This window comes from Ipomoea nil, unplaced genomic scaffold (genome assembly GCF_001879475.1).
Source record: "Ipomoea nil cultivar Tokyo-kokei standard unplaced genomic scaffold, Asagao_1.1 scaffold2280, whole genome shotgun sequence".
NCBI lineage: Eukaryota > Viridiplantae > Streptophyta > Magnoliopsida > Solanales > Convolvulaceae > Ipomoea > Ipomoea nil.
The window spans coordinates 3,874,648-3,887,941 of NW_017618708.1; the positions used below are offsets into that span (position 1 = coordinate 3,874,648).

The following is a 13,294-nucleotide window of genomic DNA, read 5'->3' on the forward strand; positions in this document are numbered from 1 at the left end:
GGAAAAAAATAATGAAAGAAAAGAAAAATCCAGTCCCTAATAAGAACAAAATTGTCTGCACCTTGAATAGCAAGGTAACAGTCCCCACTATTGCAGAGATGGAGCATGTGAATGTGAATGTGAAACTTCCTTACATTTGGCCTCTTTCTCTTCTTGCTGTCAACGTACTTATCGCATTCGCCACCTACGCCCCACCCTCAGCCTGCGCCTTCCTTTTTCCCTTTACTTGGATCTCCTCAATTTCATTTCCAACCATTTGTTCCGTACAATTGTCTCTTGCCACTATTGTTTTCAACCCCCCTTTATCTTCTCATAAATTGGAACTAGCCCTGTAGGGAGTTTGAAATTAAAATAAATAAATAAATAAAATAAATACCCTGAGATCTGGATGGTGAATATTCCAAGATAATTACTTGTTACTTTAACGCTCTTTTCCCCATTTTTTAGTATTGGGGGGGTTTGGCTTACACTTCATACTGGGATTTAAGAATTGTTGGAGCTGGTGATTTAGCTGGAAGGTGGTTGTATTGGGAGTTTTGAGATCTGGGTTTTGTTTTTTTCTTGGACAAATGGGGAGTTCTGCGGAGAAAGTTGTTGCTGTGATCATGGTAGGAGGACCAACCAAAGGTATGGGATTTCCATTCTCGTTCTTGTAGTAATCAAGATTCTGGTTTTTCTTTGTGGAATTAATGAGGCCCGTTTTTCAATTTTTGTTTCAATTTTGCTAAATGTGGTGTTTATGTATAAAGTTTGGTTCCTTTTTCAAGGATCTGAGTGTAACTTTTTTTTTTTTTTTTTTTTTAAATCAATTCTGTTAAATGTGTGGGTTGTGTAGAAAGATTTGATTCTTTGTTCAATTGTGAGACCTCTTTTGATTGGTTTGGTGTTTTAGGTACTCGGTTTAGGCCACTGTCACTGAATATTCCAAAGCCACTTTTTCCCCTAGCTGGACAGCCAATGGTTCATCATCCAATTTCTGCCTGCAAAAGGGTATGTGGTTTGAAGAATGGCTAAAAAGTCAACACTTTTTTATGGTGTTCTTTTTCTTGAGTTTCTGTTTCTCACCTACATTTATGAAGCATTGATTTCATTATCTGGTGTCGTGGGGAATGACAATAACTTGGTTTGGTATTCTTTTGACTGGGGCTTTGATTCTGTCCTAGATTCCGAACCTAGCACAGATCTACCTTGTTGGATTCTATGAGGAGCGGGAATTTACCATATATGTGTCATCGATCTCGAATGAACTGAGAGTTCCTGTTAGGTTACACTCATGCCTTCTTTTCCTTTTCATAATTAAGCTCAGCAAAACGCTTTTTTAGTATGACTTTTCACATCGAGATTATTGCTTTAGCTTTTGAACTTGCTATTATTAGATACTTGAAAGAGGAAAAACCACATGGCTCAGGTGGGGGACTATACAACTTCAGGGATATGATCATGGAAGACAGCCCGGTTAGAATCTTCATGACTCATTTCTTATTTTACACTAGTCATGCAATTGTTTATTAGGGGGGGGGGGTAAAAAGTTTTAATTTTTCTGATGAATTATACTCCGTAGCTTTTATGGCTAATATACTTCTTTTGTTTTACCTGGCAGTCACATATCTTTTTACTGAATTGTGATGTTTGCTGCAGCTTCCCACTGCCTGAGATGCTTGGTAATTCTCTTTCCGTTAAGTCTTACTCATTTTCTTGTTCTTTGGCATGTAATTAGCCAATTTCGCTTCCCTGAGAATGCTGATTTATCTGATCGAGTGTCATTTTTGAAGTTATTTCTCTAGATCATTTCCTTCCAGAGTCCAATCAGATTTAACGTTTGATAGTACACAACTACAAGTACCGGTTTTATTTTTATGCAATAATATCCAATTTTTTTACTTTATTTTAAACTTGCAGAGGCTCACGTAAAATACGGAGGTATGGGAACAATCCTTGTCAGCAAGGTAAGAAGAAAATTCCTACGCTCTCTTTGTAAGGAGGTTCTAGCTGAATGATATATTTGTTCAGTTCTCTCCTCGTTATGTTTCTTTAGGTATCTCCTGAATTGGCAAATGAGTTTGGGGAACTCGTTTCTGACCCTGCTACAAATGAGCTGCTGCACTATACAGAGAAACCCGAAACCTTTGTATGTATAGATCCAAAAATTTGTTATGCATTTCATAGTGCTTGAGAATGTGATGTATACATAATTGTTTATGTTCAAGCTCTAAATTAGGGTATAAAATGCAGGTGAGTGAACGCATAAACTGCGGTGTTTATGTATTTACTCCAGATATTTTCACTGCCATTCAAGGTGTATCTACTCAACGGAAAGACAGAGGTTAGTGTTAGAGGCTCACACCTGTTTGCGATCTAGAACACTCTTAAGTTTGGAAGTGAGAATATAACCGGAAAGTCCGAAAATTATCTGTTGTCCGTGTAAAAGACCTTTTATTTCCATGCCTCTAGAAATCATCAAAATAAAGAAAAAAAATTATCTCCATATAGAACAGAGAACTTATTCAGGGGAAATTCATTGCCCATTAAATTAAATCTTGTGACAAAAAACGTGGAATCACCAACCCTAGGCGCCCCCACTCCCCAGCCCAACAGAATTGTGGAGGGGTAAATCATGGTGACTCAATTGATCAACAGAGGCTAGACTTTTGCTCCCTGCACACAAGGAGCCCCCCTCATTTGAGAGGTTGCTCCCACACTATCGCTGGTGAGACTCGATCCTAAGTCTCCTGTGACAAATTTCACCTCTGTGACCAGTTGAGCTGCCCATGCGGGCATATTAATCTGAATGCCCTGCCCGAAAGCCTTGCATCTTGTTCTTTGCTACTCACTTATTCTATTTATAAGTATTATCCTAAACCTATTAGCTGGCCCCTTTTTCAAATTTCAGACATTACAATTTCTTGTCAACAATGTTAGAATTTTTTTTTTTTTTTTTCTCTCATTTGAAACAGGTCTGCAATTTGAAAGTTTAACCTACAGGAGTTCTTCATTTTCAATTAGTTATGGTTATACAATTGCTAGTTATACTCTGTAAAGTTATTTCTGCTTTTTGCAGCTAACCTGCGGCGTGTATCTAGCTTTGAAGCTCTTCAGCTACCCAATAGGTACATCCATTGAGTCTGCAGTGTCTTAATGTTTCGCTTATATCTAAAAACATAATAAGTGCCAATACAAGTTATGTCCTTGATTTTTGTCTCTTTTTTATATGCTAATAAATATATACATTTTGCTTTAATTGTTGTACATTCATTTGCATTGGACAAAATCACCCTTACACCGTTATAACACCGTTAGTTTTTAATATATCTACCAATCTTACCATACACCTACATCTATCATATCTTTTTCCTATTTTTAATTATCATTTTATTAAAATTATCATATAACAATTAATTTAATTATAAATTATATTTTAATTAAATATTTATATGAATGTTAAATTATATATGTGTATCATATATATATATATATATATATATATATATATATTATTTGTGTATCCATATCAATATATCATATATGTGAGTCTTAGCTTACTATTATTTGTAAATTATTATTATATAAAAATATAATTTATTTATTTATTTTTTTTTATTTTGATCACTATATTATTCAAATATATGATAATTCAAAAATATCATCACTTTAAGAAATTGCAAAACATAATTTTAACTAATTTTTTAAATTTTGTTACTTACAAATATTTTAATATTGGGCATAAGTTTTCGCGCATCGCGCGTACAAAATGCTAGTTGCAATATATAAAAATATATCTTCCATGGTCCTTTCAAATTTTTCGGAATGAAGCTCGGTGCAATTGCATACATTTGGAGTGTTCAGTGGCCTAATTGCACGTTTTTGGAGTGTTCAGTGGCCTAATTGCACTTTTTTTTCGTTCAGTGGCCTAATTGCATTTTCAGATTACGTTCAGTGGCTAATTTGAACCTTATTCCTTAGAAAATAAAACACCTCGTTTATATGTATCTATGTATGTATGTATGCCCAACGGAACCAAATTCTACAATTGCCATTGAGCAAAGCAGCTATATCAGTCAGGTTAGTAACATGATAAGACACAGGAAAAATACATAGAACAATTAACCTATCGGCTAATGGGTGCTGAAAATCTAAGCAGTTTGATTAAGGCAATCTGTCACTATTTTTGCTTGATGGTGCTTGATGTTTTCAAATCACTTCACATGGATGCCTTACATAGTTCAATGACGTGAACTAACTTAAAAATGTTTTTTTTTTTTTTTTTTTTTTGAGCGACAAAGGAAACTCGCAGCCACTACCCGAGGGTGTGCACTAGGTAACCCCGCCTTGTGACCCTTGCTAGCAAAGGACTACAAGGAGGTAAACCAGCCTAGGTTGCTCATAGCTGACTGGTTCAAACCAAGAAGGCCAATAGCTCCCGTTGGGAATCGAATTTGTAACCTTGGGGTTACCAAGTCAACAACCTGACCAACTTGGTTGGGGTTGCCCCCTAAAAATGTATTTTTGGCAATACAAATCACTGACATGGATGAAGTCCTCGATAAAACATTAGTTCAAAGTTAATCCCTCTTAGTTGACCTTAACACATCCATGTGTAACTCATTTGCATACCCACACTTAAAAATCTGGCTCTTTTTAACCTTCTGCCCAGGCCTTTACAAAAATAGTCCCTTGAATAATATTCCTTTAGTAAATTCATGTGCTCTGGCGGGTTATGGGTACGTTTTTAGCTGTGAATTTCCCAGAATTTGCTATCGTAACTGGTTCCTGGATCTCTGTGTCAGTTTGTGTGGAATTTCAAGCAGGAAACCTATTTTTTGTTAGAGAATAATTACAATTGATCCTTTGCAGGAGTCTTCCAGCAGATTTTGTTCGTCTGGATCAAGATATCTTATCTCCACTTGCAGGGAAGAAGCAGCTATATACCTACGAGACCTTGGACTTCTGGGAACAAATAAAAACTCCTGGGTAAGCCAAACCACTTAAGTGATTACAAAAGTCCTTCCACCTTCACCTACGAAGGTTTCATTTGACGGTTTGTGGTTTACTCCTTTGCAGGATGTCTTTGAAATGCTCTGGTCTGTACCTTTCTCAATTTAGATGCACATCGCCCCATCTTTTGGCGAGTGGGGATGGCACAAAGAGCGCACTAATCACTGGTGATGTTTACATTCATCCTTCCGCAAAAGTTCATCCAACTGCAAAGGTAGTTATGCTATGAAAGTTCTATACCGCGATATTCTTATTCTTGTCTAATTTTCATTTGCATTTGGAAATCTGGAAAATGATTTTTGGAAATCATTTTTCGGGTTTCCAGTGTTTGGCTAGAGGGGGAAAATGGAAAATAGGGGTGTAGTCAATGGAAAATTGAGGGGATTTGTGATGAAATTTCAAATTTTTCTTGATCGTATATCCAACAAAATAATCACTCAATCTTGGTTATTTGGATTCTATATTTACTGTTGCTTTTTGCCTTCTGATTAAGAACAACCTGTCTGCTATAAATTTGAACAGATTGGTCCAAATGTTTCGATATCTGCAAACGTTCGTATTGGAGCTGGTGCAAGGCTCATCGACTGTATTGTTCTCGATGACGTGGAAATCAAGGTACTTATTTAGCAAATCTCCAACAAGTGAGCTGCATTAATGGCATGCCCTTTCTTTAATTGACATGGATTTCTGTGTGCTGAAGGAAAATGCGGTTGTTATTCATGCTATTATTGGGTGGAAGTCTTCTATCGGGAGATGGTCTCGAGTCCAGGTAAGTTCAGAACTCCTAAAATAAAGTTCGTGTTCAACTGAAGCAACTGATTTTATCATCCCTTCTGCCAAATCAGCAGCCCCGTTTTTCCTTAATATGTGAAATCTATATATTTGAACTGATTGGCGTAATTTTCAATTAGTTTACTGCATGAATCTGCTATAATATTTGTTTACTGCATTCCCGAGCTGTTACTTGCTTCGTTGCAGTAAGCCTAGTGATTTGAATCATTTATACATAGTTCATTAAGCACTGGAACTTTGCCCTTTCATCTAAGATATCCTTCGGTTTTTTACCTAATCGATTTCAGGCTGTTGGAGATTACAACGCTAAGCTTGGAGTCACGATCCTCGGTACTGTGGCTCTCCCGCCTCCCTTTGCCCTTCTAATGCGTTTACTATTTGTTCTAACGACTCGATTATGTATGAATCAGGTGAATCCGTGGGAGTGGAAGACGAGGTTGTGGTGATCAACAGCATCGTCCTTCCAAACAAGACCCTAAATGTCAGTGTTCAGGAGGAAATCTTACTATGATACCAACAGCCAAATAACAAATTCAATCAGATCATCCATATTCCATACCAACAGAACTTCTGTGTGTATTGACATTGTTTTTTTTTTTTTTTTTTGTAAAATCAAGCTCTGAAAGAAGAAGATTCCTAGTAATTCCTTGATGTTGTAAATTTCTTTGTTAGATTCTTGATGTAATAAATACTCTCAAATGCTTCTTGTTTTCATTGCATTTCATGTTATATGAGAAAATTGACTTCAATGAGTTATATAAATTTTTTGAGATTTGAGAGTATATATAGGATTTCAAAGTATATATAGGTTCAAATGAAAACTAGGAGTTCCGGTTCACACAGATTAATCTCATATGTTTATATAGGTTGATCAAATGTTAAAAATTAATAAAAGAATGTGGTAGCTTTTATGTGATTATGAAGGTGTGCTTGATAGTGTATGTGATTATGAAGGTGTGCTTTTATGTGATTACCCTACACCACGGCGCGCGTAGCACTGTGCGCCGCGTGCCACCCAAAACGACGTCGTTTTGGGAGGCGCGGTAGGAAGTTGCTGTGATTATGTGTATTTGTTCATACTATTATGTGTATTTGTTCACACAATTATGTGTATTTGTTCATACAGTTATGTACATTTTTTATACAATTATGTACATTCTTTTTATACAATTATGTACATCCGAATCAGAAAATTTGTGTGTATTATGTTAAGAGTTGATGTGTATTATGTTAAAAGTTTATGTTTATTATGTATTATGTTAGATTATGTGTATTATCTTTTAAAAAGAGTATGTATATTTTGTTATATAATTATGTACATTCATGTATACAATTATGTGTATTCTAGTATAACATTATGTACATTTTTGAACAACGGTTTTTTTTTTTTTAAAGAAAAAATTACTGTCATTCACTGGGGCGAGAAATTTCAAAAAAAAAAAATAAAAAATTAAAACGACGTCGTTTTGCATCTGGGTGCACAGTGCAACGCGCGCCGTGATGTAGGATGTAAATTGCCACACGAGTGTACTATTATAGATCTTGAATGCACTATCAGTTATCAAGGTTGCAGTAGGCGCTAGGCGCTAGTCGGGCGGCCGGGCAGCGCCTAGGCGGTCTAGGCGGCGCCTAGGCGGATTCTAGGCGGGGCTAGGCGGGCACCAAAAAAATTAAAAAAAATAGTGACAGACTTGTAGTTCGACAATTATAATGAGGTTGTTTTCAACGTTCACTCAAATAACACATCTAAATAAATGAAATAATGATAATTTATAAGTCATAATGTCATAATAATATTAAAATCAATAATTAATGAAAGACGACATCGGTCAAAATCGGTCAAAATCAGACAAAATCGGTCAAAATTGGTCAAAACGGTCAAAATCGAACGAAATCGGTCGACTCGGCCGAGTTTGACCGCCTAGGCCGCCTAGCGGCCGCCTAGGCGGCCGACCGAGTTTTGGCCGCCTATAGGCCAAAACTCCAAGGTAAGTGGCCGCCTAGCGCCTACTATCAAGTATTTTTAAATGTACTGTCGTAATTCTGAAAATGTCATTGCGTGTTTTTCCTTAATTTCCAACATTTGATCATTTTAGATAGATAAATGTAATTATTTTGCACGTCTTTCAAGCCTACTAGTTCTCACCTGAAACTATCCTTATATTATAGACAAAAAACTTGTGTGAGACCGTCTTAGGATCCTTGTACGTGAGATGGGTCAGGTCAAGATGCAATGTAATACTTATATTGAAGATGTAATACTAATTAGGAAAAAATGTTTATTACTTATATGAGAAAGAATAATACTTTTGAAGAAAAATGTATTTAATTTAAAAGTATTACATTTTTTCTGTATTACATTTTTATTTATAAGTAACAAACACTTGTCAATATTACTTATAAGGGAATATGCCATGCTTTTGATGAAAAACGTATTACTTTTACATCAAAAGCCCTCTGACTATATTGATTTGTGCAATTAGGCTCTTCAACTCCAAAAAGCTTCAATTAGAACCTCAAACTTACAAAAAAAATGCAATTAGACTATTTTGTAGGTTACTTTCAATTAACATGTAAATTATTGATGATTAGATTTTTGGAGCTGATTTGGCGTGTCGATGTGGCATCTACATATTTTTTATTATATACTAGTATTTTCACCCGTGCGATGCACGGAATGGAATTGTTGTAATATATTAAGAATATTTAAATCGATATATAATTATTTAAGAGTTAATTTCACCAGAGGTCGTTTATCTTTCCTGACAATTTAAAATTTAATCCTAGACTATAGTTATTAATTATTACAATTTATTCTATGTTACAACTCTTACGTTAATATTCTTACTATTATTATTAACACTTAATTACTTTTAGATATTATTATTACCACTTATATTATTATTATTAGTTTCTTTTCAAGTAATGTTAGTATATAATGGTCGTGAGGCACAATAATAATATAACTATAATTAAATATTCTTGTATTGTATTCCGGAGTTAATGCCATTTTTGGTCCTAGACTTATTGAGGCATTGACACTTTTCATCCTCCATAATAAAACTTGCCACTTAGTAGACATTGTTATTGGTCGTTGGACAGTTTTGATCCTCCGTCAATGAAGCCGTTTGTTGACCGTGAATTAGAAGGGCTTTTCTATCTTTTTATGTCTTATTCTTCTAATCTTGTTTAGACCAGCGCTGCTGTGACTCCTGTGAGGCGAGATGGCGAGACTTGGCGGCTAAGTAGTAACCGTCGGTAGTGAGTAGCAGCGAGGTTCTTCTCCGGCGAGTTGTGGGTACGGCGGCGAGCATACGAGGCAGTAACTCCTTCAGGCGACGGACCAGTAAGGCAGATCTGGCGGTACAGAAACAGATCCGGCGAGGTTGGGGCCTTCACCGGTGGTTTTTGGTTCCGCCGAAGTAGAGAGGGCAGCAGGTCGGCGAACCCTCCTATGGTAAATAGCAGTTGTAGTTGTAGATGGCGTGATGTAGAATTTGCACCTGTAAGTCCTCCCTTCCATATTGACCACAAATATCCTTCCCATCTCTCTCTACCACAACTACTTGGTGCACAACCTCAAAAACTCTATTATTCTACCTGAAATTCATTGAAGTTTCAAGCTGAAAATGTGGAATCCGCCGCTCCCCAAAAATCGCATTGTTTGAGGTGTTGGAATGGCCGGTGTTGACTTCCTGGCTGTTGTAGCTTCATTCCCCAACCCGGATGATAAAATTCGGAGCACCAGCTTTGAGGTTCAAGGAGGTGGTAACACTGGCAATGCTTTGATAAAACCCGGATGATAAAATTCGTCTTGGTCTTAATTCAAGGATCATATCTAAGGTTGCTGATGACTCGCATGGCGAAAGAATACTTGATGAGCTTGAAAGGGATGGTGTTGATACATCTTTTATGGTGGTGTCCAAAGGAGGAAACTCACCATTCACATATGTCATTGTTGACAACCAAAAAAAAAAAAAAAAAAAAAAAAAAAAAACTCGCACGTGCATTTTCACTCCAGGATATCCACCCATGATATTTGAGGATCTACATACCCAAATCAAAATTTTCTTCAACGCTTGGAGTAAATATTGTCTACTTAGATGGAAGGCTGCATGAGACTTCTTTGATTGTAGTGCAGGAGGCAAAGAGTAGGGGCATACCTATTATAGTTGATGCAGAAAGGTTAAGGGAGGGGTTGGGTGATATTCCTGACTTTGCTAGTTATGTTGTATGCTCGACAAAATTTCCACAGGCATGGACTAACGCCCTTTCTATTCCAACTGCACTTGTTTCCATTATCTTGAGATTGATGTCAAATGTAAAATTCGTGATTGTTAGTTGGGTGAAGATGGTTTCTTAATATTAGAAAGGACTGAAGCGGATAACCTCAGTTTGAAAAAATGGATGTAGCAGTGACCAATAGATGGAGAAATACAAGGATTAGAACATAAAAAGACAGAAAAACTCATCTAATTCACGGTCAACAAACGGCGTCATTGACGGAGGATCAAAACTGTCCAACGATCAATAATAGTGGCTACTAAGTGGCAATTTTTATTATGGAGGATGAAAAGTGTCAATGCCCCAATAAGTCTAGGACCAAAAATGGCATTAACTCTTGTATTCCGTGAGTCACAATAATTAAATATTGTTCAATTCTATATTCTTCTACGATTTCTATTACCATCATTAATTATTCCAAAATTCACCATAATTAAATAATTTGACCAATTATAAAGAAAGATTATTAAATAATGCACGAGACAATAGTTTAATTAAAAATTTTAAAAATTCATTAATAAAATATAAGGTTCTCATAGTTTTTTCTTAGAAACTCTTTAATAAAGTATTTTTTTTTTTTTTAGAAATTGGTGGGCCAAACCGCCTACAGCAGTTTGCGGTGGATAGATCTCGAAAAAATACGCAATTTCAAAAAAACATTTGTCCAAAACGGACAACGGAGTCAAAAGTTATGCCTTGCCGAACTTTTGACACTTTACAACTTAAAAAAAAAAAAAAAATTAAAGGCCAGTTTAGCCGCTGAGGAGGCCGATTCCAGCCTTCCTCGCCGCGGCAAGCGACACGATTTTTGCAACACTGATATATAAAATAGATATAGATTAGAATAGGAATAGTATTACACTATTTTATAATATTAGAATAGAATTTTGACGCAGAATTATTGTATGAATGGGAAAGTAGAAATTAATATATTTTATTAGAAAGAGAGATTTTTTAGGAATTGGGCGGGAAGTTAAAATTTCAGGATTTTGTTTTTATATATAGTATAGAAGTATAGATATAGATTGTATTACACTATTTTATAATATTAGAATATAATTTTAACGCAGAATTAATGTACGAATGGGAAAAAAGAAATCAATATATTTTATTAGGAAGAGAGATTTTTTAGGAATTGGGCGGGAAGTTAAAATTTCAGGATTTTGTTTTTATATATAGTATAGATTGTATTACACTATTTTATAATATTAGAATAGAATTTTAACGTAGAATTATTGTACGAATGGGAAAGTAGAAATCAATATATTTTATTAGGAAGAGAGGATTTTGTTTTTATATATAGTATAGATATAGATTGTATTACACTATCTTATAATATTAGAATAGAATTTTAACGCAGAATTAATGTACGAATGGGAAAATAGAAATCAATATATTTTATTAGGAAGAAAGATTTTTTAGGAATTGGGCGGGAAGTTAAAATTTCAGGATCTTGTTTTTATATATAGTATAGATATAGATTGTATTACACTATTTTATAATATTAGAGTAGAATTTTAACGCAGAATTAATGTACGAATGGGAAAATAGAAATCAATATATTTTATTAGGAAGAGATTTTTTAGGAATTGGGCGGGAAGTTAAAATTTCAGGATTTTGTTTTTATATATAGTATAGATTGTATTACACTATATTATAATATTAGAATAGAATTTTAACGCAGAATTATTGTACGAATGGGAAAGTAGAAATCAATATATTTTATTAGGAAGAGAGATTTTTTAGGAATTGGGCGGGAAATTAAAATTCCAGGATTTTGTTTTTATATATAGTATAGATTGTATTACACTATTTTATAATATTAGAATAGAATTTTAACGCAGAATTATTGTACGAATGGGAAAGTAGAAATCAATATATTTTATTAGTTATTAGGAAGAGAAATTTTTTAGGAATTGGGCGGGAAGTTAAAATTTCAGGATTTTGTTTTTTTCTTTTTTTTTTTATATATAGTATAGATATAGATTGTATTACACTATTTTATAATATTTGAATAGAATTTTAACGCAGAATTAATGTACGAATTGAAAAATAGAAATCAATATATTTTATTAGGAAGAGAGATTTTTTAGGAATTAGGCGGGAAGTTAAAATTTCAGGATTTTGTTTTTTTATATAGTATAGATTGTATTACACTATATTATAATATTAGAATAGAATTTTAACGCAGAATTATTGTACGAATGGGAAATTTGAAATCAATATATTTTATTAGGAAGAGAGATTTTTTAGGAATTGGGCAGAAAGTTAAAATTTCAGAATTTTGTTTTTATATATAGTATAGATTATATTAACTTATATCCCTCGAGTTTGGTGGTTTCACCACCTATAGTCCCTAATTTCTGTAATTACCATCCGTGGTCCTCTGAGTTGCGAAATCTGACCTGCTGTCATCCTCACGTTAGTTTCTTCCGTTTGAATAGTTTAAAGTGGGAATAAAATGGTCATTTCCCTTAAAAAATTCATTTTTAGTTTCTTCCGTCTGAGCCTTCTTCTCCTCATTCGTCCCTCATTCCTCTTTAATTTCTCTCTCTCTCAACGTTATCTTCCAGAGTTGGTTCGTGAGCCACTAATGGAGACGTCAAAAGAAAAGATGATGAAAATGCCCAGGCTCTAATAGATGAGAGAAATAGCAAAGATTGAAAGTTAAAAATCTAAAAATGAAACATTGGATTGGCAACTCAAAAGTGGTTGTTTTCAAAGATGTGAGTTTGACAAAGCCTTACATGCATCTGCAAGCTGAAGCTATCACCAGATTTAATTATCTTTTTTTGGCTCATTATATTATTTATGCACTCTGGAAGTATGACCACAGAACAGCAAAGTTGAGCAGAAGAGAAAATATTTTAGAGGGAGCTGAAAAGGACAATAGAAAAAGGCAGAAGTTGGTGCTGCTTAGAGTCAAGTGCAATTGAGTTTTGTTGTGACTTCAAGGACCATGTGTGTGTGTGCCCAAACACCAAAATTGTTTGATCCCCTGGGGTTTACGCGTGACCGGTCGCCACCTGGCCCTGTAAGGATGACTTACAAGCTACAGGAAACAAAAATGTGGCAATGATCTTATCCCATCTACCAAATCTTGACCTGAAACAGAACCAACACATTCATCAATTTGTCTCCAGAAAATGTACTTATGTACCATATATGTCGTTTTCGTTGCCATGTTTCTATAAGATAAGCACTAAAACTGAAACTTTAAAGCAGA

The 13,294-nt window shown here is 34.8% G+C and overlaps 1 protein-coding gene across 1 annotated transcript; it reads left to right on the forward strand.

The window, feature by feature from the left end:
- The first annotated feature begins 93 nt into the window (after nt 1-93).
- Nucleotides 94-6,546, forward strand: LOC109150857 (mannose-1-phosphate guanyltransferase alpha-like). Its single transcript, XM_019298829.1, has 15 exons — nt 94-627; nt 893-990; nt 1,164-1,264; nt 1,377-1,455; nt 1,601-1,661; nt 1,900-1,946; nt 2,036-2,128; nt 2,233-2,323; nt 3,059-3,107; nt 4,852-4,968; nt 5,059-5,206; nt 5,515-5,607; nt 5,693-5,761; nt 6,072-6,114; nt 6,195-6,546. The coding sequence occupies exons 1-15, from the start codon at nt 570-572 to the stop codon at nt 6,293-6,295; spliced, it is 1,248 nt and encodes a 415-aa protein (XP_019154374.1). The 5' UTR covers nt 94-569; the 3' UTR covers nt 6,296-6,546.
- The last annotated feature ends 6,748 nt before the right edge of the window (nt 6,547-13,294 follow it).